At 45.2% G+C, this 25626-nt stretch overlaps 1 protein-coding gene across 1 annotated transcript in view; it reads right to left on the bottom strand.

The window, feature by feature from the left end:
* The window catches only part of VPS13C (vacuolar protein sorting 13 homolog C), a 2437235-nt gene that overhangs the window by 1221042 nt on the left and 1190567 nt on the right, over window positions 1-25626 (bottom strand). The window contains exon 46 of the mRNA XM_086955811.1: window positions 19619-19923. Coding sequence (XP_086811937.1) covers window positions 19619-19923 — 305 coding nt within the window. The remainder of the gene's footprint in view (window positions 1-19618; window positions 19924-25626) is intronic.

Below are 25626 nucleotides of genomic sequence, written 5' to 3' on the forward strand. Positions count from 1 at the left end.
GGCTCACTGGTCAGGGCGTGGGGGTGTACAAAGCATAAGATAGAGGTTATTAGTACAATTTGTCTCAAGGGGACTTGAGATCTTTTATTCAATCACTACACTTGGTGCATTTCTCGTCTCTCTCCTTTCGTTCCTTAATTTTTTTCTGCTCCTTTCATCCCTTCTTTATTTTCTTTGTTTCTTATCCTTAACCCTTCCTTCTGCTTTTTTTCCATTTTCCTTTCTTCTTTCTAGTCATCCATCACACATCGTTTGCTTCCTTTTTCCCTCTATCCTTCATTTCTTGCACATTCTCTTTTTTTTCCTCCTTTCAGCCATTACTCATTTATTTCCTCCCTCCGGACAAGTACTCTCCTTCCTGTCTGCATTTATTGTTGCCTTCCTTAATGCATTTTTTCCTTCATCCCTTTCTTTCAAGCAGCACTGTACAAGCACATTGTCTTTAAGTTGGGAAACTGCCTCACGTCCTTATATTACCTTTCCTAAAGCTGCATTTTGACCTTTACTCACATTCTGTAATTCAAGTTGACTTATAACTTGTTGTTATAGACTTTCCGTATTTTATATTATATTATATTGATTTGCATAGCGCACTAATCACCCAAGAGGTTAGCCAGGTGCTTGGGCAATGGGCAGGTGTGTATGTGTGAGGTACTTAAGGTGCTTATGTGAAGAGCCAGGTCTTCAGCTTCTTGCTGACCTCAAGAAGAGAGGAGGTGGCTCTGATGTGTTGAGGCATGTGGATGGAGCCAATAAAGGCAGTAGATGCAGCCATTTGAGAAAGTGGGTGGAGCCAGGGAAGTGGGTGGGGCCTCCTAAAATTGGGAGCACCTGCACTTCTACTTAAGGAAAAGAGTTCAATTCTATTTTCCTTCTAGATCTCTTCGCTCGGCCTCACAAGCTCTGGCCATTATTCCATCCATCAAACATGCTCGCGTTGGCAACGTTCCTACAGATGGCTGGCCCCTCAACTTTGGAATAAACTGCCCTTGTCTCTTAGGAAGCTGGACAATCTGCGGTCCTTTCGCAAAGAACTTAAGACTTGGCTTTTTGGCTTATAGTCATCTATGTTCCTGACCTCCCCTCTACAGATCTGCCTAGCGCCGGGACACTCTGCCCGAGTAGCCGCGCGCTTTACAAATCACCCATTTAACGTAACATAACATAACATAACATAACATAACTTCATATTTTACAAATTAACCACTGAGGAAGGGGCACATTGGTCCCAGCCTATATATCTCTATATCGCCCCTAAATTTAGTATTTAGGGGTGACCCTGAACCTTCCCTCCTCAGATTAAAGAAAGTAAGAAGAAGAACCTTAGAGCTGTGATGACGCTGGAAGGAGAAGGAGACATCAACTGCCTTGCCCCAGCCCTACTGTCCTGTCCCATTTACGACCTTCCTACTGCAAGAACCACGGCGACCCAGCAACCCCAAGAGCCCAGTTACCTGCCATGCAATTCCCCATAGGCTCTGTCTCCCATGAGCACCGGATTTGCTCAAACAAAGACTCACCTCCAAAATCTGGATACCGGTGTCTTTGCGGTTCTGCAACCCTCTGCACCAGACGCCCATGGTCCGAGTTTGAGTAGCCAGACACCACAAGGAGGTCTCCCCAGCAATCCTGACCTGGGATCTGGTGATCCCTGAATTTTCTCAAGCGGACGCCTGCAGCTTCAACCTGAAGGGTCCCCCCGACCGCGACAGGAGCTGGTAAGAAAACCAGATGCCAGAAGACACTCTTGCACCCGACAGCCCACGGCCTTGACTGGCCCAACAAACAGTGTCCTGGCATCACCTTAGATCCCAACTTACCTCTCCAGCCGGTGGTCGTCTTCAGCAAGCCTCCCTGCCCGAGCCTGTAGCAGCTTTGCAAAACCGAAGGTCTCCATTGGAAAGTACAGGGCCCCAAACGCCGGGCTTGCACCCTGCACCCAGCCACCCCAGGGCCGCTGGTGGTGAGGCTCCTGTGCTGGTCGTTGGCCCCTGCAGTGCTGACTTTAACCCAAGGAGCTTTGCTGCCACACCCAAGTGGCCTGCTCGAAAGCAGTCCCTAACCGAAGGCCCCCTTAGTCCCATTGGCTAGCATTGTGCCCCATGCACTCTGCACCCGACCGCCCTACTTCCGCTGGTGGTGCAACTTGAGTGCCCATTTAGACTTTGGGGAACTTTGGTCCTAACGCCTAAAACTCACCCTCGTAAGTTCTGTATTTACCTGTGAAACCGCAAACACTTTTTTCCCATAGGAACCCATGTAAAGAGATTTGGGCCTAAAAAGGGACTGTTTTGACCTGCATTGTATGAAGAAAACAGAATTGTATTGCAAAGTATAAAAAGTCATACTTACCTTATATTTAGAGATCCCAAGTTGTGGTATATATGCATACCACCCCCAGTACTCACAGTAATCCAAAAGTATTCCTAAAGTAAATTAATTACTGTGTCATTTAAACTGATTTCAAAGCATTTCCAAACATGTAACTATTGAAATTCCAAATATAACTGCATTTCCTTGAACAGTCTTGCTTTTGGAAGTATATACCTGTAACAAGTCCTGCTTGGTTCTAAAATCAAACATAAGTATACCTTTTTTATACTTACCTAATTGGTCTGGATTTTGTCTCAGAGTATGTGTCCTTGATTGAGTTAATACAATAAATGCTTAACTGTAACAAGAGGGAATCCAGACAAAGCAGGTAGGATTTCTTGTTAAGTAACATTTATTGTTATTTCAAATCTTCAGCCACAGCGCAGAGCAGTACGTTCCCTGGTTCATGGGAACCAGGGAACCTTGAACATACTAAACATTCCCCAACCAATTCAGACCCACTACATTAACTCACCCTCTGGATAAGCCTAACTGCTCGCCCACACTACCACAAAGAGAGCTGTTAGTACTTACCTAATTTAGCCTCTGCTATACCTCTTGGGACTCCTTGAACTCTGTGCACACTATACTTCATAGTATTTACAGAGCCAGCTTCCTACATCCACGCTAGTCAACATGCAATAAAGTCTTATTCTGCCCATAGGCGTCAATTGAGAAGCACAATGCACTAAGTTTATGCAAGTCCCATAGAGGTCTGGTGGCCTAGAAACAGTCTTACTCAACCTATCCAAGGGCAGCCGGTGAGTTCAGGGAGGACCATGGTGTGTCTTCTCGTGCTACGGCGGCTCGTTGCTGGAGGGTCATGTCGTCTCACAGTCTCTTCAAGATGACAATGTCAGGATGCCGCCATCTCCGGATGGCCAGCGTGGTGTCAGAGGTCAGGGGGGTGGCCCTAATCTTCGCGATGGCTTCCACCCCATATCCCAGGGTTCGAAGTGTTACAGGACAACAGGGGTAACAGTCCTAGTCTTCATAGTGGCCCCCACCTGGCATTCTGGGGACACAAGCTTGCAGCATCAATAGTGCATTGGCTCTAACTTCAACGGGTCTCCCACTTGGTATATGAGGCTCGCGGCGTTGACAATAAGAGGGGAAGATGGTCCACGCTATAACAATAGTTCTGACCAAAATGGGAGTCTCACACTGTGCACACTGGGACCCACTCAATAGGATCCCGCTAGGTCTCGCCCTCACCAGGCACTTTCCTACTCCTCACAGGGTACTATGGTATTGACAGGTAGGAAGAAGTCTGGTGGTCTAAGCTCAGAGAAAGTGGTATTGACTTCATGTGTGATGTCCCCTCATTCAGGATGGAGAGTAGCAGAACTTGGCTGCTTCAGCTAAAAGTCTTGGTGATATTCTTTCCACACTGATTAACCACTTGTGGGTCTCCTGCTCTCAATTTCATAGCGCCCATCTAGATACAGATGTCATTTTGTGTCTGGTCCTTTGAAATTTGTGTTGTGGGTCTTGACTCCTTGGAAGTGCATTCTGCACTGTCATGTCCTTTGTCAGAAGGACAAGCTGCCATAGCAGGAGCGTCTGCAGTTGTGATTTACCCACAACACAGGCCAAGTGAGTAACCAGGGATCACATCTGACTGTCACCATACACTGAAATATGTCTCACAAAGGTTGAAATGACCAGTAATTGCTTCTGAATCAAAGAGACATTTGATATGCATAGAGGATGCTATGCTCTTCTCCTCCTGTGTCTCGGTTCCCAGCCTAGCCCCCAGAAACCTCAGCAATCCACTGCTCCTGTTTGGGGTTGCAGCCCTCACCTCCAGGTATCCTTTCCAGGCCCTGGGTTTCCAAAATGGAACCCAGATGCATCCATGTTATGTACCAAACACAGAAACACATACAACACAGCACGCACACGAAATGCTTACACACTGCCCAGTGCTACTTATAGTCATCAGGTAGGCTATGGGCGAGTTACGTACACAACATCAGAACTTTACAAGAGTGGTCTGGAAGGCACCACTCATGTGACATAGTTAAAAGTCTGCTCACATTACTGATTAATACAAAACAGAAAAGAGGCATGCTGCCACCACCGTGCTTATGTCACTTAAGTCTTGGCAAGGGCAGAAGCCCTCTATCACTGTTAGTGTAGCACTTGGTGTTCCCCTCCTGGACTTACCATGAGACAAGCCTAGGTCATGGCACACATGCATGATTCATGTTCGCTCATGACCAAAAATCAATATCATGGGTCCAGATATCCATGCACCCGAGGCACTCAGGGTTGCAGTGCACATCTGCCACCATGCAGTGGACTTGTTCGTCTCAGTGGCCTACCTGTCAAATATTAAATTAAACTTTAAATCAGGATTAAAGAGTCTAAATGCATTTTTATCTCGAACTACATGTAGGACAAGCTCTATTATATGAAAATTAAAGTTTGTATACATTTTAAGAACAGTATCGGCACAAAGCACAATCTGAAATGTCTCTTGCTACTCATATAATAGGTAATATATCAATCTCAATGGTACTCATGTTTTCCAATTTACAAAGGATGAACATTTGACCTGGCAATGTCAGGATTAAGAAAACTGTTGAAACAAACATCTCTGAAGCTAGCACTTATTCCCCGTTGCCTTTTTTTACAGTCTTCCCACCTGCCGACTTGGTGGACCACCCTCTAATGGTAGAGGCTGGCTGGTCCATAGACAAAAGATCACCAAAGCCCCAACAAATTTAATTACAAGAACGGAGGCTACATTATGCATTATTCCTTTAATGCAGTCCAAGCAGCCGCTTACATCACAATATTAAGAGGTTCCAGAATAAGACAATAGCAACACATGAAAGGCATGAGCCATCAACAATCTGCCTCTTTTAAATGCGGCTCCAAGCAGATAAGTTGTTATATTCAGTGATTACTTCTCTTTCCTTGCTCTCTTGTGCTTGCTAGCACGAGAGTTCTCTTCAATGATTCTCGAATTCGGTCCTTCAGTCGTGAGGATTCTTTTCACGTCAGATTGGACGTTGGCTTCCTCACGACTGGACGGCTCTGGCTGTGGGTGCTTTGAATCTGGAAATAAGCTTAATAAATGCACAAGCTTCAACCTACGCAAGTTTCCTGCCTTCATTCTTAACATATTTGGCGACGATCGGGATTTTGCTGAACCCACGCCAGCCAACTCACCCGAACTCGACCACTTCGCTTTGTGCTTCTTCAGCTGAGCCTGCCTCCAGTCTGTCTCCTTCCACACCAGGTCGTATGCTTCTGGACAATTTTCCTGTCCATTTCCTGGCTCCCGGCGTAAAATTGCCTAATTTCACCGCCTTTCCCTGGCGCTACGTGTCTCTGGCAGTTACCGTCTCGCGCTTAGTCATGCGCGCAACGTTCTGACTTCCTGCTCGCGCTACCACACGCGCGCCACGCTTCAATCGCAGAACAAGCTCCACCGCCTTTAGAGACTCACGTCTCCCTGTTTCCTTGACGACGACGCCGGCGGCCATTTTCAGCGGCCTTTCAAGCCTTTTGTCCATCGCGCTGCGTTTTTCACGCACCGCGCTGCTTTTTACATGCTTTTCATCAGCGATTTCATTGCTTTGTTGACATTTTCAAGTTCCTCCACAGCGATAGGCACGCTCATTGCCTACCATGTTTATTTGACTTCCTTTTTCACGTTTGGAGTCATTTTTCAACCACATCGATAGGCACGCTTTACTGCCTACCATGTTCACGTGAATTTTCATTTATTTCACAAATCTTCAAGTATCCTCAGCGATAGGCACGCTTCATTGCCTACCATGTTTATTGACCTTTTCATTTCTTATTTAAGTCATCAGCGATAGGCACGCTTCCTGCCTACCACCTATTTCAACCTTTCATTTTACAACATTGTTTAACATTTTACTTTCTTGTTACCAATACAATGGCCTCTTCTCAACAGTTTCAAACACCAGCTCCTTTCCTACAAACTCCTGGGAAACCTACTCTCGCTTGGCGCAATTGGCTAAAAGGTTTTGAAAACTATTTAGTAGCCATTGATGCCACTAAGTATGATCCTCCTCGCAAAGTTGCCATTCTCTATGGTTGTCTGGGAGTTGCTGCTCAACAAGTTTTTGAGAACTTACCCCTTGTTGCCTCTCCCGCTGGTGAATCCGGTGACAACTGGGATGTTTTCCAAGAAGCCATTGCTCGTCTCAATAAACAATATGACGATGAACCTAGCATTGTATTAGAACGCCATAATTTTTTCAAACGAAGACAAAGTGTTGATGAATCCGTAGAGGACTACATCGCTCAGCTTAGAATCTTAGCTTCCACTTGTGACTTTGGTGCTAGTACAGACGCCTCTATCAGAGATCAATTTATATTTGCTTGTTATTCAAAAAAAATCCAGGAGCGTCTCTTAAGTTGCAAAAATCCTTCTTTAACTGAAACAATTGATATTGCCAAGGGGATTGAGCGTGCAACTTATTCTTCTAAGATTCTACAAGAAAGCATTACTCAACCTTCTGTTCATTTAGTTGAACAATCCTCTGGTTTCACTTCCATTGACCTTGTTAACAGTTCTTCAAGACAACCAAATAGAAAACCTCTCATTTGCTACAGATGCGGATCCAGGAACCATCTTGGCAATTCTCCTACGTGTCCTGCCTCTGGCAAAAAGTGCTCCTCCTGCAAGAAAATTGGTCATTTCCCTTCTGTCTGCAGGGTTCGCAAGAGATTCACTAGAGTCAATAATATTGAGATTCAGGAAAATGTAGAGTCTTGTTACTCCAGACTCAATGATGTCATGTTGTCAATCGAATGTGATTCCCTTGAATTTACCAAAATTAAGAGTCCTTTGTGTGAATTATTGGTCGGTACAATTACTATCCAGGTTAAAGACGATTCCGGTTCTCCCATCACCATTTTGTCTGACCTCACGTTTTATGCAAATTGGCCTAAAGTTTTTCTTTCCAAATCTGATCTCCATCTCAAAGCATTTGGTGAAAAAGACATTGATATGTTGGGCTTCTTTTATTCCAACATTGCTTGTCTAGGCAGATACACTTTCACCAAAGTTTATGTTGCCCTTAAAGGCAGGGATGTTGTAGGTTGGTTTGACCTAGCCAGAATGGGCTTGATCCTCAAACCTGGTTCTGACCAACCCATTGCCTTAGGCGACATCCCCCATGACTATTATACTAGTCATGATTCTGGGAACTTTGACATTTCTGATCTCTCCTTTCCCATAATCAAAATAGACTCCTTGCTGAGTTCTTTCCCAAACTTATTTAAAAATAAGGTTGGCACCGTACTTGGTTTTAAACATGAAATTCGTCTTAAACCCAATGCTCATCCTGTTGTCCACAAAGTTCGTCCTCTTCCTTTGAGCGCTAGAGATGAACTCAAAAGCGTTCTTAAAAACCTTTGTGATGAAGGAATCATTGCTCCCTGTGATTCATCTGAATGGGTTTCCCCCATTGTCCTAGTTCGCAAGAAAACTGGAGAGGTCAGGTTGTGTGCCGATTTACGCTCCCTTAATAATAATATCATTGTTGATTGTCACCCCCTTCCCAAAATTCACGACCTATTGGCTAATCTGGGTGGGGCTAAATTATTTTCCCTCCTTGACCTTAGGTCTGCCTATCACCAAATTCCCTTGTCCCTCAGGTCTCAAGAGTTAACTACATTTATCACTCCCTTTGGTGCTTTCAAGTACCTTAGACTTCCCTTTGGCTTGGCCTCTGCAGCCAGCATTTTCCAAAAACATATGGACAACCTTTTTCAAGACATCCCTGGCGTACAAGCGTACCAAGACGACATCTTGGTCTATGCCAACGACTCTTGTCAGCACAATCACACCCTCAATACCGTGTTACAAGTCCTGGAAAAAGCCGGCATGACTGTTAGACACGATAAGTGTAAATTTGGTGTCCAAGAACTGGATTACTTGGGTCACTCCCTTTCTCCCAATGGTATCAAACCCAAATTCTCGTTAATTAAAGCCATTCGTGATGCTAAACCCCCCAAGGATCGTGATGCTCTTCGCTCCTTCCTTGGTTTGTCTGAATACTACGCCAGGTTCGTTCATGGTTACGCACAAATTGTTGAACCCTTAAGAACACTCTTAAGAAAAGGTGTAAAATTCGTTTGGTCCCAAGACTTGCAAAAAGTTTTTGACCAAGTCAAAAAGATCATCGAAGATTCACCTGCTTTGAATCCCTTGTGTGACGGCTCTATGTGTTTTATCACTGTAGACGCCAGTCTTACCGGTTTGGGCGCTGTCCTGGGTCAGTGGGTTGAGGGCAAAGAACACACGGTTGCCTTTGCATCCAGAACCCTTCTTCCTGCTGAAACCAGGTACAGCACAATTGAAAGAGAAGCCCTGGCTTGCGTCTGGGCTATTCAAAAGTTCAAATCCTACATTTGGGGTCGCGAGTTCGAAATTTACACAGACCACAAGCCCCTTATGCATATGGTCTCTGATAGTGCCTCCAATAGGGCTTCCGCTAGACTTGTTCGTCTCCTTTCTAAGCTTCACGAATTTCACTTTGTCATCAAACACATTCCCGGAGGTAAAAATTTCAGGGCCGATTGCCTGTCTAGAATGTCTCTAACTGATGATTCAATTGTAAATGATGATATTGAGTGTGTTGTTGCCACCATTGATGCAGTTGCCGAGTGTCAACCCATTTCCGAAGCAGAATGGAATACAGCTTATGCCAATGATCTTGTTCTCTGTAAAGTTAAGGATTTCATTGTTAACAAATGGCCTGAACGTAGAACCTTATCCACTGATCTTAAAGGTTTTGCTAATGTTTCAGAAGAACTTTCTTTGGTCAATGATATGGTCATGCGCAATGATCTATTTGTTCCCCCTCAGTCTGTTCGTGATCATATCATTCGCTCTGCTCATCAGGGTCACCTCGGCATCTTTAAGACCTGTTAACGCATCAAACAATTTTACTGGTGGCCCTCAATGGACTCTCACATTAGGAAGATGATTGACAATTGCACCCAGTGCATCCTTTCTGATAAACATTGGAAGATCCTTTCCACACCTTTATGTCCTGTCTCTCTACCGGCTGGCCCGTGGGACAAAGTAGCCTTGGACTTTTCTGGTCCCTATGATATTTTACCCTCTCAACACAAGATTCTCATACTCCTGGTTGATTATTACTCCAAATGGCTCTATTATTCTTTTTGCAATTCTGCTTCTACTGACAATGCCATTAATTTCTTGCAGTCTGTTTTTGACATTGAAGGTTTTCCCAAGTCCATCGTTACCGACAATGGAACCCATTTTGTCTCCCAAAAAATGTGTTCTTTTCTCAAACGTAACGATATTTTTCATCACAAAGTTGCTTTGTACTCACCCTCTTCAAATGGTCTTGTTGAGAGATGCAATCGCATCATTAAGGAGGGTGTTCAAACCGCCATTTCTTCTCGGCTTGACCCTCTACCTTTTGTTCATGACAAAGTGTGGGCCTATAATACTTCCCCACATTCGACCACCGGGGTCTCACCCTTTAGCTTACTCAGAAAAAGAAGAGTTCATTCTGTTCTCAATCCCAGTTGGTTGCATAAGAATTTTGGTTTATCTGATTCTTCCTTTTCTGTTCAAGATCGTGTGTCTGCTAAACAATTGTCTATGAAGTCACGCTTTGATCAAGGTAAACATTCTGTTGATCAGCCATTACAAAAAGGAGATATGGTTCTTATCAAAAATCCCAAAAGAGTTTCTAAGGGGATGTCTAAATTCTCTTCTCCAAATTTGGTCACACAAGTTAGTAAAACCTCAGTTCTTCTTGATGACAGTGGATGGTGGAACAAGCGATCTCTTGTCAAGATCTCTCCACTTCAAGCCAACGTCATCAAGGAACATGCCACTTCAGATTCTGAGCATTGTGATTGGTTTGACTTTCTTTACTCCCAACCCAATTCCTACAAACCAGTTTCTGTCATCCCCACGTCCTCTACGGACACTGCTCCTGCCCTCTCTTCCCTTTCCCCTGATGCCCTTCCCTCCACCTCCGTTTTGCCACATCCTCTGTTTCCGAGGAGATTTCCCTTCCACACGTTTCGACTACTCAAGAAACTTCTGAAGTGGCAACAAAAAGGGCATTTCGTTTGAAACAACTATCCTGCAGGTTGAGAGATTATGTTTTAGAATAACTTTGCATAACCCAGTACTTGCTAATGTTTATTTTTGCCTTTTCTCTTGTTAGTTTTTTGTAAGTTTGCTTTGTTTCCCTTCTTAGTGGGGAAGATGTTATATTCAGTGATTACTTCTCTTTCCTTGCTCTCTCGTGCTTGCTAGCACGAGAGTTCTCTTCAATGATTCTCGAATTCGGTCCTTCAGTCGTGAGGATTCCTTTCACGTCAGATTGGACGTTGGCTTCCTCACGACTGGACGGCTCTGGCTGTGGGTGCTTTGAATCTGGAAATAAGCTTAATAAATACACAAGCTTCAACCTACGCAAGTTTCCTGCCTTCATTCTTAACATAAGTTCATTTTCCTTCATTACCATTATTGATTTTTATCTGTATTTTTAAGTTCCCTAGTGTGTGGCTTAACCCCACCCCCCCTTCCTACTGCCTCTATACCGATCTCCAATTTACGGAGATCTCCCTACATCCCCTTCCCTAGTCCCATCCTTGCGTAACTGATCAGATTAACCTGCCTTTTCTTTCAGCTTATGTACTATTTCTAATGTTTGAATATATTTAAAGATTTTTAGATGTTTAATCAAACCTTAATATTTTGTCTTTTGTGTAAACGATTATTCTTCAATTTCATCCTTGTTCTACTTCCTCATGCCATAATGAGTTTACATAATGTCTTCGTTTAACTCCTGTTTTTCACCTCTTTCCACCGATGCAGGCTGCGCAATCCAACGCAGCTCTGAATTGCTACCTTTTATTATTTCGGATTTCATCCGCAAGTTGTTATTGTTTTACAAACTTATTCATAAAAAAGGGGGGTTTTAGCAGAAAATCCTCATTTAAATGGACTTTTCAACATTCCATAACACAATTAATTATAATAAGAGAGGAATTATTCTCTTGACATGCCTTCATCTATAAACCTTGTCACTATTATTAAGGGAAATCCTCTCTAATTATCTTTCATTAAAGGGCTTTACCCCTTTTTACAAGTGAACATTTCCTATATACCATGTTTGACTCTGACTCATACAAGGCTTCTGCCCCTACTCCTAACATAGACCACGAAGCCCTGCAAAAAATCCTTCATAAGGAATTGAGGTCCTGCATGTTTGAGACCATAAGTCAGATCATGTCCTCTAAAAGGTCACTCCCTGATGAGGACAAAATCTCAGAAATTCCAAACCTCTACTCTGACAAGATCACTGAATTAAGGGGTAAAAGACTTAAGAAAAGTAAAAACATTGATAAGAGCAATATAGGAGGTCCAAGCACCTCAACTTTTAATGTGGGGTCCTCGCACCTCAAACTCCCAAGGTGTCCCTAGCGGCACAACTTATCCGGGTGTCCTTAGTGGCACAACTTATCTGGGTGTCTGTAACGGCGGGTCAGGAATGGTCTGGACACTATGTCTTGGTAAGGAGGGTTTTATTTTAACATACAGTTTCTTTTTACGTAAGGTTAGTCTTTCTCTTGCAAAATCGGCAGGATCCGTGGTGCTGACTGTCGAGGGGTATTCCTTTCCTCTCCTACTTCTGGTGTCAGGATAGCGTTTCCTTCAGAGAGGCCTCTCTTAGTGGTTGTCCCCGGAAACAAAAGAGAGAAAAAGGACCAATTTACTGTCACGTCCTCCACGTTACTGCCAAGGGTACCAAGGGAGTGAGGGACACCTTCAAGTGCGTATTAATGTAACTCCGAATGTACGTGCATAAAAGTGAGGGAGGGTATTATCAGGGAAAAAGGAAGTGCGGGGTTCTAGGGTTTTGTAGGGCTTTTTACCGCAGGCAACGGCCCCCTCCTTCCCACCCAGTTCGAGACTCTCTCCCGTACCTGTCGTAGCCACACACCTCCCGCGGGCGTGTGGCACGGCGCTGCGCGGTCTCGTTGGCCTCCTGGCACGTCTGCTTCAGTCAGGGCCTCTCTGCTTCCGTCCTCGTCGGCTTCTCGTCCTGGAGCGGCGGTATCCTCGTCTGCTTCTCGTCCTGGCGTGGAGAATACCTCGTCTGCTTCTCGTCCTGGCGTGGCGTTTTCCTCGGCTTCTCCCGCACCTACTTCCCAGTCGGTGACGTCACACCCCGATCTCCAGAGTTCCGGGTCTTTAACCAATGCAGCGAAGGCCACGTCATGATGGGCAGTCCCGGCTTCCTGTTCCGTGGTCCAGTTAAAGGGGCCGCGTTGTATTTCTTGCGACGTGCTGTGCCAGGAAAAGGAATCGTCCTGTGAAGAAGGATTAACGACATCTTCATCATTTACTGACCACCAGGATACATCTCTGCCTCCGCCCTCAGAGTTAGGTACTGTCCCGGTCACCTCGTTACAGTGTCCTTAGTGGCACAAATATCTGGGTGTCCTTAGCGGCACAAACATCTGGGTGTCCTTAGCGGCACAAACATCTGGGTGTCCCTAGTGGCACTAAATATCATAACGCTCTTTACATTATGGGAGATAACAAATCTAAGGATATAGAATCCTCAGACACACCTGATGAGTATGTCCCTGATCTTGATGAAGATGATCAAGAATTTTACAATCCATGAGAGAAACTCCCATCATCCTCTAAGGACATGATCCTTGACCCTTTAGGGAAAGAAATGTTTTCCCCATTAAATCTGAAACATCCAAGAAGTTCTGAGTGGTTCCCTCAGGACCACGTCGCAAAATTCAAAAGGGAATGAGATCTTGTATTTTAGATACATTTAAGGAGGATATGACCTCTGAAAGATTCCTCCCCTTTCAAGACGAGCTCCCCGAAGGGCCAACTTGTCTCAACCCCCCAGTTATTTACCAGGATAAAAAAGTTGAAAAAATTAATTATTATACTACGAGCACCATGGGTAGTCATGAACGGAGGTCCCCACACCTCAAATTTCAAAGGTGTCCCTAGCGGCACAATTGACTCCAGTGTCCTAAGTGGCACAAATTACGATGGTGTCCCCCGTGGCACGTCTTACATGGGTGTTCTCTAGCAGCATAAAAGACAGGTGTACTCATTATATTATGGACTCTGATTCAGAAAATGAGGATGTCTTACCTGACCCTTTGGATTAATTTGTCCGTGATTGATTTGGACAGTGATGAGGACCTTGATTTTAACAAAGAGCTTAATGATGACTCGCCATCCTCATCTAAAGATGTCTTCTCGACGTACTGGGACCATTAGCCAGAATCTTAGATTCCACAGAAGACAGCCACATCAATGGCACCCCTCTCAACACCAATCCCATCAGGGTATGGAGCCAGAGAGCATTAATTCTACTGGGTATTGCCAACGCTAGCATTAATGCAGAAAGACAAAGTTGTTTTGACTAAAATAAATCCAAAACTAACTGACAGGGCGGATAAAGAACTTTTGCAAAACCCAAAAGGTTTACTCTTTAAATCGTTTATGATAGATTTGACTCACACACCTTTACAAACTTCTTTCCTAAGAGACATGCCTCTCTCTCCAGATCAACAAAAAATAATAGAGGAGATCTCCTCTATGCTTCAGAACGGAGACATAATAGAGGTCCCATTAGAAACTTTAAGATTTATAAGTGCACTCTTTCTTGTAAAAAAGAAAGACAAAGGCTGGAGACCTGTCTTAAACTTAAGAGAACTAAACAAATATTTGGTTTACAGACACTTCAAGATGGAGGGCATCCATCTCTTGAGGGATTTACCTCTAGAGGGAGACTGACTAGTCGAACTAGACCGTAAGGATACTTACTTCACCATTCCTATGGCTGAATCCCACCAACCCTTTCTTCAATTTGTCTGGGACAAATCACCTTTACCAATTTCAGGCTCTCCCCTTCGGACTCTCCTCTACCCCATGGTGCTTCACCAAGGTCATGAGAGCTCTTGCCTCATCTCTAAGAATAAGGGGCATTAGTTTAATCATTCACTTAGACAATATTTTTATAATGTCTCAAGAGCCTTCACAACTAGCCAAAGTCCTGAAGACTGTGATGGGTCTCCTAGAAAGTTTAGGATTCATCATAAAAAAGATGCATCAATGCTGTCCCCTTCCAGATCTCTGGAGGTTCTAGGTTTCACAGTAGACACATTGGAATGTCTCTTTTTACTACCTTCAAAAAAGATTACTAAAATCAGGAAGGAAAGAAGACATGTCCAGAAACAGCAAGACTTATCTCTGAGAGAGCTAGCCAGGATTCTGGGCATCCTCTCCTCCTCCATCCAAGACATCTTTCCCGGTCCCCTCAACTATCGGGCCCTCCAAAGGGTAAAGGCGAGAGCCCTAAGAACTGGCTTCTTGGACGGAGATCGGTTCTGTCTGGATCAAGAAGCCAAATCGGAACTAGCCTGGTGGCTCGAGAACATAGACACTATGAATGGAAAAGCAATCTTTGGTTCAAAACCAGAGTTTGTTTTACAATCAGATGCGAGCCTTCATGGCTGGGGAGCTTGCCGTCTCAATCAGAACACTGGTGGTATCTGGTCACAAAAGGAATCATCTCGCCACATAAATTATTTAGAACTAACAGCTGGGCTTTACGCCCTCATGAGCTCACCAAATCTGCGGGCCTCTCGAATCTAGCAAAGAAACTTTGGATGTTCTGTCTGGAACATAAGATCGCTCTTTTGTCTGGAACATAAGATCGCTCCCAAAGCGGAATACTATGCAGATTGGAACTCAAGATTCCTGTTAGATCACAGCAATTGGAAACTGAATGCTTCCGTGTTCACTACCCTAAACAAGATTTAGGGCCCTCTAGAGCTAGACTTATTTGCGAGCAGACTAACCTTTCAACTGGAGAACAACTTGAGCTGGATGCCCCACCCAGGTGCTCTAGCAGTCCACACCTTACTACAAACTTGGAAAGGAGCCAAGGTGTACGCATTCCCTCCCTTTGCCATGATTCAGAGAGTTCTTCGGATATTTGAGACAGGATCAATGCTTCCTTGTCCTAATAACTCCCAAGCATGGTTCCCCACCACTCTTGAACTAGCTTGCAACCCCCCCCCCCCTCTTAATTCCTACCCTAGAGAATCTTCTTGCAGACGTAGACAGAGGAGTTCACCCCCTAATTCAGAACAGGAGTTTAACCCTTCTTGCCTTGAGAGTGTCAGGAGATCCAATGAAATCTCAGGACTTTCAGCGATGGCTGCAACTCTCCTCAGAGAGTCTTGGGCCCCTGGCACTCACTACAGCTATATGGAGAATCTGGGTACTTTGGTGCCTGGAAAGGAACCTGGATTCATTGAAAGCACCTATTGTTGACATAGTTAACTTCCTTGTTAAACAATTTCATAAAGGCCTCAGCTATAGAACTATCAATTGCTATAGATAGGCTATTTCTGCTGGTCATGTCCTTGTCAATGGTAAAACGGTAGGTACAAATTTCATTGTTTGTTTGTAGAGTGATGAAAAGCATTAGTTTAAAAAGACCTCCTAAACCTAAATATAAAAGTCTTTGGGATATCAAACTAATCCTTGATCTTTTCAAAAACTGGCCTGTTAATACTCTCCTCAATAAAAATAAAAAATAAAACTTTTCCATTAAGCTGGCTACTCTACTATGCCTAATCTCATGCAGAAAGATCTCTGATGTCAAGGAACTGGAGATTACTCAGAGATCTTTTAACATGTTCGGAGTCAAATTTGAGATTTATTGAAGAACAAAGACTATGTCTGATTCAATTTTTACCCAAGTTTTGATTAATGTACAAAACTTTGCGTTGTGGACTGCATGAGGGAGTGTGTTCACAAAATGTCTGTTCTTCGCCTTCAGGATGTTAACCAATTACTTATATCCTTTGTTAAACCCCACAAAGGCATAACCTCGACCTCTATTGCTAGATGGGTTAAGACATTTCAAGCTCACTCCCCTAGAGGGGTGCTATGGCCAGTAAATCTCTCTGGTCTAGAGGTAAGTTGGACGGCATTCTCAAAACTGCTGACTGGTCAAATTCTAGCACCTTTGCACGTCATTATTGCAAGCCTATTGAACATATGTCGGATGTTGTTTTACAAAGCTACCAACATGCATAATGTCGCCTACGTTCTTGTAATGAAATTGCGATTCTCATATTAACATGACTAGAGAACTGGATTTCATTAAAGACACGGAGGCTGACATTATCCCACCCCTTGGTGGTCTTACAATGACTTAATGCTGTTTTTGTTACAGTTTATTACTGTACTTTTTATTAACAGTACTTGTTTCATCTCTTTTTCGTTTTAGCTTGATAAGCTTGACACTATTTTTTACATTCAAGAGATATTTACTTCTTTCTCTTTTCAGGTAACTCTCCTTAACTGTGTGTCGCCTGGCCTTTGGTTTTACCTTCGTTCTTCCTTCTCCTTCATCCTGCTCATCAGAAGATCGTTTTGATGTTTAAAGTTTCATGAACTTATTTTCCTCCACAATTAAAAGAGGCAGATTGTTGATGGCTCATGCCTTTCATGTGTTGCTATGGTCTTATTCTCGAACCTTTTAATATTGTGATGTAAGCCGCTGCTTGGACTGCATTAAAGGAATAATGCATAATGTCAGCCTCCGTGTCTTTAATGAAATCCAGATTCTCTAGTCATGTTAATATGAGAATCGCAATTCTCAACCGTGTTGACAGTGGTATAGGCAGAAGTGGCTGTCAGCAGGACTCCAGCCCAGATTCACACCATCCCAATTATGATGTGACTTTCCGCCATGGCGTCTGTGGCAGGAATCCCTCCGACTTCGAGGTGGGGGAATCAAAGGAAATGAGCTAAAAACATACCTTTTTAAGTCCTTTCTGCTTCTGTTTCTGTCTTGTACTCCATCGTCCAGGTCCCTCCTTTGCTGCACCAATTCCATCACAATGCCAAATGACTCAGTTGTTGCAGAGATCTACCGTAAGTTACTTGTATAACTGTCCTATGTATTGTGTATTGACAATTGCTGTAGCCTTGTGTACTTCTGTGTTGCTCTTACATGTAAAAGACACACAATTCATGAATGGAATGCAGAACAAATCGAAACATTCACCCCCATTCAAGAGATTTGGGTTAAACCATTATTCTTTTGCTCACCATGCCACCCCAGTTTAGACCTGACCATATGCAAATTAGTCTTGACCCTGTGCCTCATGGGAACAGTCTAGCCCGAACTGCCAAGCTAGGTCCTCCCTGGACCAGAAACAAGCATCCAAGGACAGGTTTCGGTGTTTCACCCCTCATCAGCCAGGATAGCTTGATTCCAGTGGCCCAGTGAGTCCGGGACCCACGTCTCGGCATAGCCGGCGCACTTAGTGCGAGGAAGCAAAAGACACACAAAATCAAAACATTCACCTCCAGTCAAGAGATCTGGGTTAAATCCATCATTCTTTTGCTAACCATGCCACCCCAGTTTAGACTTGGCCATATGCAAATCAGTCTTGACCCTGTGCCTCATGGGAACAGTCCAGCCCAAACTGCCGAGCCAGGTCCTCCCTGGACCGGAAACAAGCATCCTAGGATCGGCTTCTGGGGTTCAACCCTCATCAGCCATGATAGCTTGATTCCAGTGGCACAGTGAGCCTGGGACCCACGTCTGGGCATACCGGGTGCGCTTACGGTGAGGAAGCAAAAGGCAAACAATTGATGGATGGAATGCAGAACAAATCAAAACATTCACCCCCAGTCAAGAGATCAGGCTTAAATCCAGCATTCTTTTGCTCACCATGCCACCCTAGTTTAGACCTGGCCATATGCAAATGAGTCTTGACCCTGTCCCACATGGGAACAGTCCAGCCCGAACTGCCAAGCCAGGTCCTCCCTGGACGGGAAACAAGTATCCTAGGACCGGTTTCGGGGTTTCACCATGCCACTGGAGTCAAGCTGTCCTGGCTGATGAGGTTTGAAAGCCCTAAACCGGTCCTCTGATGCTTTTTTCCAGTCCAGGGAGGGCCTGGCCTGGTAGTTCGAGCTTGACTCTTCCCATTGGGCGCAGGGTCAAGACTGATTTGCATATGGCTGGGTCCAAACTGGAATTGCATGGTGAGCAAAAAAACTATCTATTTAGGCCCAGATCTCTGTACATGGGTGAATGTATGACATTGTTCTGCATTCTGTCCATCAATTGCTCTTTTTGCATTTGCTCTTACATGCAACATTATTCTTAGTTGTAATGCACTAGTGTTAATTTTGCTACTCATCAAGGTAAAATGAACACACCAGTATTGACACTTAAAAAATATATATCGCTGTGGTGCTGCTTGTGGGTCTTGTGTTTGTGGTGCTTGTGGGTGTGTTTATGTTATTTGTGTGGCATGCAATATGTACCAGAAAGGGGTATAACGTATTACCTACATATACATTATAACACATTCACAACATATATGTGTAGTAAGATAATGATGAGTAGTACTTACCTGTCTGCACACAACAACTGTTTCACTCAGTGAGGACCCTGTTTGCCAGGACACTACCAGCACAATGCAAACATCTAAATCTGCTCAGCACGAACCTGCCGGCATCACTGCAAAGGAGTAGTGTTAGCCAGCAGAGAAGGCTGAAGAGGTTCCTTGTCTATTTCAGCAACATCTAAATACAGCGGTTGGAACGCCGTCAGCATGACGAAGTCCTTGGGACCACCACCGGCCGACTGCGGTAATCCTCCAAGATATTTACCAGGCCCAAAGTTATCAGCTCGTGTCTGTTTTAGTGTGGAAGATTTCCTGCTGAATTTAAAGCCACTTTCCTTACTAAATCAAGTACCTTAGTAACAATGTAAAGGATAACATTTCAATCAAGAAGGACCTGTGAGAAAAAAAGTTGAGTAGTATATGTGTTTTCTACCATTTAGTAGTAGTTATTGTTAAAACACTTAGACGAACTGGACTGTGAAAGCAATAATCTGTTGGGGTGAAAATGCTTCACAAACACACCAACTATCTTCATATTTAACTGCATGTGATGCCACTACTGCCTCGAATCGTTGAGTTATCACACAATCACTCTAATGCAACATAGGTCTGGGAAAAAAACACTTAATTTGGAGAAATGAGACAATGGTAGTAAAATTTCGAGTGCTTGAGATGGTTAGACAGTCTCCTAAACTTTGAGCCAAGTAAAAATGTATCCATTCAGCTGTAGGCACTGGACAAGCACGGAATACTAATGATAACAAGGACCACATACCTTGATAGTTTTAAATTAGTTAGCTGCACGTTCATACTATCAATGACGGGCGGAAGAGCGCATTCCGTCGCAGGGATCAAGCTAAAACTGTTCTGTACCACGATCCATCCAAGATCCGCAATTAAGGCATTTGTGGAAACAGAAGACTGAGGAATTATGATAAGAGGAGCTTTGAGATTTATATCCATTGAAAGGCGGAAACTCTTCTGAGCAAAATCTTTCATGCTGGAAGCTGCTTTTTCTGCAGCCTGGGCAGTGGCTGCAGTCAGAGCTTCTTTGGCAGTTTGGAAATTGTTAAGGAAGCTCTATTTGAAGAGAAAAACACAAACAAATGTAAAGAAAGCTAAAGTCATATACAGTATATCCAGTAACAATGGTCAATGTATTGACATTTTTTGGCAAACATGCAAGTTTAAGAAATGTAACATATCATTATAAAACATGAAATGGCTGATACACTTGTTAAATTATCTCTAGCAAATAAATTATCTCTAGCAAAATGCACTAGATTGCACTGTTCGATACCATGACCAGAGTATTGCGCCTTCACAGCAAGAGACAAGATAGCTGCATAGAGGGTGGCACATGTATCAGTGAAGTCAGTTTCATTTGAATTCTCCCAGTCCTCTGAGAGTCCAAGGACATAAAGATGGGGAGCAAAGTACAAAAGGAAGTTGTTTTGATTTGTTTCTTATGAGGTGTGGTTTGGTTAAAATAAATCGGCAGAAGCTTTTGTGTCCATAAGAAAGAATGTTAACAAAGGTAAGCAACTTGCTTTTCTAATGGCTACACACTTTTTTATTTTTGAGAACCTTTATTTCGACAAAGTAATACAAATACAGACCTACAACCACAGGGGCCGGCCAGTAGCAGTGGATATCAAAATCAAAAATAGGACACAGCTCATCAGCCGACAGCCCGGGGGTTCGGCAGCGATATAATATGACCATACGATGTTCCTGTGATGATAGGAGGATTAATGAAAGGTTTCACATTTTATATTTTTTAAAACAAACATAACAACATAATTCCGAGGTGACATTTAGAATTTATGTGACTGTCTCAGTTAAAGGCAGATGTAAAAAAGGATATGGAAACACGTGGAGGGAATGAAGGGGTCAGGAGCGGACAAGCAAGTCAAGTACAATAGGATATAGACGCATGGGATGCCCGGTCACGGGGACAGAGGAATGTCATTGGTTTCTACAAAGGGGGGGGGGTTACAAATCTCTTCATGATATGAGTTCCATTGACCCCATATCCTCTCCCATTTCTTAGGTCTTCCACGGGCGATGTACACAGTTTTTTCTCTGAACATGCACCAATCCATGTTTTCCTCCCAGGTTGAAACCAGGGGTGCCCGTTGAGACCCCCACAGCTGGGCTATGTCTCTTTTCGCAATCATGTTGCCGAGGGTGGCCCATTGAGTCTGCGCTACGCTATAATCATTCGGCTCCCACACATTCAACAGGCACCTTATTGCCTCAGGCAATAACGAAACACCCGTAACCTCTTCCATAACCTCATGCACTCGTCTCCAATACACCACCACGTCCGGACATTCCCACAAAATATGAAGAAAAGTAGCAAGCATACCAGAGCCGTGCCTACACAACCCATCCATAGAGTAACCCATGCGCATCAGGCGTGGACCCGTGACATACACGTGGTGTAAAATCTTCAATTGCACCAGCCGGAGACGCGCCGGAATCTCGACTTCCTTAGGGGATGATATCGCGGCCTGCCAATCTTCGTCATCCCACTCCAACCCATCACCAGTCCAGGCCCCACGAAGCTGTACAAGAAGATCTGAGCGGTCATTGATTAGCTTTTTATAAATGAGGAAGATGGTACTATCAGGGACATACCCGTCAAGCACCCTGTCTTCCAAGGGAGAGGACTATGGGATAGCGGTACCGGTCGGGAAGACGGATTCAAGTGCATGACGAACCTGCATATACCGGAAGTACTCTCTATCGCCCAGTTTATACTCTTGTTGAAGTTCCATGAAGGATTTGATTCTATCCTTGACCCAGAGGTCTCCTACCCTACTAACGCCAATAAGATCCCATTTGTCAAATCCCTTCGTCGTCCAAAGACAGCCCAGTCTTTCCGCTGCATAAAGCGGAGTGGCTCTGGTCAGCCTGTCTGTCCATCCCGTGGCAGCAGTCGCAGCGCCCCACACTCGTACCGCAACCCTAGTGGGACCGGTGAGATTTTTCCCCGCCGACCTAGAGTAGAGTGCCCTATTGTAGTCTCCTCCCAGCAGATGCCATTTATCCATCTCGAATGCCGGATTCGGGACCGGACCATACATTGCGTGGTTGATAGCACTCAGTTGTGATGCCCAATAGTACTGTTTTATATCGGGCAACGCCACACCACCGTCGTACCAGGGCAAAGTCCATTTCGCCAGCGCAATGCGAGGTCGCCCACCCCACACCAGCTTTCGCTGGAGGCCCCCGATCTCCCGGAAATAACTAACAGGCACCAAGTCAAGCGTGTTTTGGAGGGCATACAGAAATCGAGGGAGGGACATCATCTTAAACAAGGCCGCTCTCCCAACCGGGGACAGCGGCAAACTGCACCACGCTGCGACGTCGGACCAAAGCCGGCGGAGTGGCGGAAGCAGATTCCTCTCATACCGTACGGCTGAGTCCAAGGAAATATAAATCCCTAAGTATTTAAAGCCGTCACGCGATACGGGTATCGGACAGACACGGGGCAACAATGGCATTTCTGCAGTGAGCAGGTAAATGCAGGACTTACACCAATTGATGGCCAAACCTGAGTTCCTTCCAAAGGAACGTAACACGTCAAATAACACTCCTAGTGACTTACGAGGGGAAGTAAGGTATGACAGAATATCATCGGCGTACCACGATATACGGTCCTCAAGTCAGAGGACCAACTAATGCCCTTAAGCGACGGCTCCCACCTAAGCCATGCGGCAAGGGGCTCAAGAGCAAGCGCGAAAAGGAGCGGTGATAACGGACAGCCCTGTCGCGTGCTTCTTCCTAGGACGAAAGGCTCCGAGGCCCTACCGTTGACAACCACTTGGGCCATTGGTTGTTCATAAAGGAGTCTGACCCAGCCAATAAAATGAGGACCAAAACCGAATTTTGCGAGGGCCGCCCACAAATACGGCCATTCAATCGTGTCGAAGGCCATCGAGGCATCCAATGAGACCAAAATGGCCGACTGACGAAGTGATCCCGCCCTTGCCAGTACACCATGAAGGCGGCGTAAATTGAGAGCCGTATTCCGATGAGGAATGAACCCGGACTGATCAGGGTGTATCAAATCACCGATAACCGTGACCAAACGATTTGCCAAAAGTTTCGCCAAAATTTTGGGCTCGACGTTCAAAAGCGAGATCGGACTATATGAAGAGCATTGATCACGAGGCTTCCCATCTTTGTGAATGGCTACAATGGACGCCAATCTCTGATCCCGGGGAAGAACCCAGAGATCTTGCGATTCCGAAAACATTTGGCGAAGGTGTGGCGCCATCTTGTCTGGACACAATTTGTACAGCTCTATCGGGAGACCATTCGGGCTGGAGGCCTTCCCTGAGCGAAGGGAGCGGATAACAAGCGCTATTTCATCAGTAGAAAAATCCACCCCCATAAGCTCCCTATCTGACTCCGGAAGGCTAGGCAGCGCGATATCCCTAAGTAGCAAATGTGAATCCTCCTCTGGCCTGTCCGAGACCTGCGCGGACACCTTCTGAAAGTGCTGAGCAAACACCGCAACTATCCCATTTGGGTCCACAACCCGTTCACCGTCCTCTCTTACCTCAACAGGCACCACACGATTCGACCTTTCTCTCTTATCCAGCCAAGCAATTAACTTCCCGGCCTTACCACCAACATCATACAAACGTCCCTCCTGCTCACGACTCATCATCCTCGCCGCATCCTTCACCAGCGCTCTGTAATCGGCCTGCTTAAGGGCCAAAACATGCAAACCCTCGGGTGTGACCCCAGATTCCAACTCTTCTTCCAGAGACGTGATTTCAGTCTCCAATCTCACCACTTCCTCATTCTTGCTTTTCCTCGCGCTAGCGATCAGGGAAAGGGCTTGACCCCTTACAACTGTCTTAAAGGCCTCCCACAGGGAAACCGAAGAGGACACAGACCCAACATTCTTTTTTGCAAGACAGAAAGTAGTGAGCTATATTAATAAGCCAACAAGCCCAAGGACAACATACAACTAACTAAGTAATTATTGTGACATTCTCCACAAAGTAATGGTCTATACATTTAACCACCTCAGCCCTGGTTTTCGGATTGCGTAGGTGCCAGGGGTTAATTGGGGCAACCCGGCCCCCGGCTTCCAGTTGTACATCAATCGTAAGCCAGAGAGGAGAGTGACCCCTGTTGAGAGAACTTCACTGGCTTCCCATACGCCAACGTGTCAAATTTAAGATCTGCTGTACTGTCCATAAGTGCCTGTTTGGAAACGGCCCCAAATATTTAACCCAAAAACTACAGCATTACAAACCAGACCGAGATCTGCGGTCATGCAACCAACTTCTGCTAAAATCCCCTTTCATTAAAAAGACCAGACAAGGCGGCCGAGCTTTCTCCTTAGTGGGACCGACCTTGTGGAACAACTTGCCCCTCAGCCTTAGACAGATCACTAATCATTTATCATTCAGAAAAAGGTTAAAAACCAACTTGTTTGCAGAAGACTAAACCACTGTAGTTCCACCATTGTACCACCTTTTCATCTGCATTGTCCCTGTTTATCATCACCTTTAGCGATCAAAGCGCGGAGATACCCCTTATGGGGTCGATTCCTGCGCTATATAAGAAATTAAATAAATAAATAAATAAATCCGAAATCCCCCGATCAAGATGTCGAATTTCCCTCACGGAGACCATCTGCACCGCTGGCACCAGGATATAATCGAGCCTCGGGAGACTCCCATGTGCTCCCGAATAGAAGGTATAGTGTGCCTGCCCAGGGTGCAGGTGCCTCCAGCAATCCACTAAACCCAGCGCATTCAGGAAGTTGCTCATCCATAACTGTGACCTCAAAAGAGTCCGGGGGGGAGGTGACGATCCTCGCTACCACAAACAACTGAGTTAAAATCCCCACCAACCACCAACATGCCCAGAGGAAAGTTCAGCACCACCCAGATCAGAAAACGTGACGGACTGTAAACCCGGTAGGACATACACAGAAAGAACAGAGATCATCTTCCCCCTCCCAGCGACCCGTAATGGCCGCCTACCGGCCTCTATCATCTAACACGGTATCATCTATCTCCAAGGGGAGGGAACTCCTGACCAGGACACCCGCCCTCCTCGACCCAGTAGTGAATCCTGAATGTGCCACCAAACGGTATCCCCTTCTATTCAGTGCCTGGCAAGCATTTCCTATCAGATGTGTCTCCTGCAGTAACACTATATCAGGTGAAAGACGTTTCAGACACTGTAAAACAATCCCCCGCTTGATCCTATCACCCAGACCGTTAACATTCCAGCACAGCACCCGCAGCCCCCTACCCCCCATTCCAAGAACATGAGCTGTGCTCCCCCAATAGACAAACAGACACAGTGGTCAAGGTGTGCAGCAAAATAGAACCTCGGGATGAACAAAGAAATGAAAAGCCCCCCCCCCCCACCCCCAGGAAAACCCGTAGAACACCCCCCCCCCACCCTGCACCCCTGCGTTAGACCCGAAAGCCACCCCAACTTGCAGTGTGCCTGTCGCCCCATTAAACTAATCTACGAAAAGAGAGAGAAAGACCCCTTAGAGGAGGAAGAATCCTGAGCCCTCCCACCCCCGGGTGATCAACAGGTCATGCATATAGTAATAGTCAAACCCCCGCTGCAAGTCCGTGTAGGTGGCACGCTGGTGGGGACTCACTCCACCCGTTCCTTCAGGCCACCTTCAGCTCCCATCGATTGGTCCTGACGATCACGGTGTGCCGGCAAAGTATCGAGCCAGTCACTGGCAACCTCCGGGCGATCAAAGAAGAGCACACGCTCCTCGTA

This window comes from Lissotriton vulgaris, chromosome 2_1 (genome assembly GCF_964263255.1).
Source record: "Lissotriton vulgaris chromosome 2_1, aLisVul1.2, whole genome shotgun sequence".
Taxonomy (NCBI): domain Eukaryota; kingdom Metazoa; phylum Chordata; class Amphibia; order Caudata; family Salamandridae; genus Lissotriton; species Lissotriton vulgaris.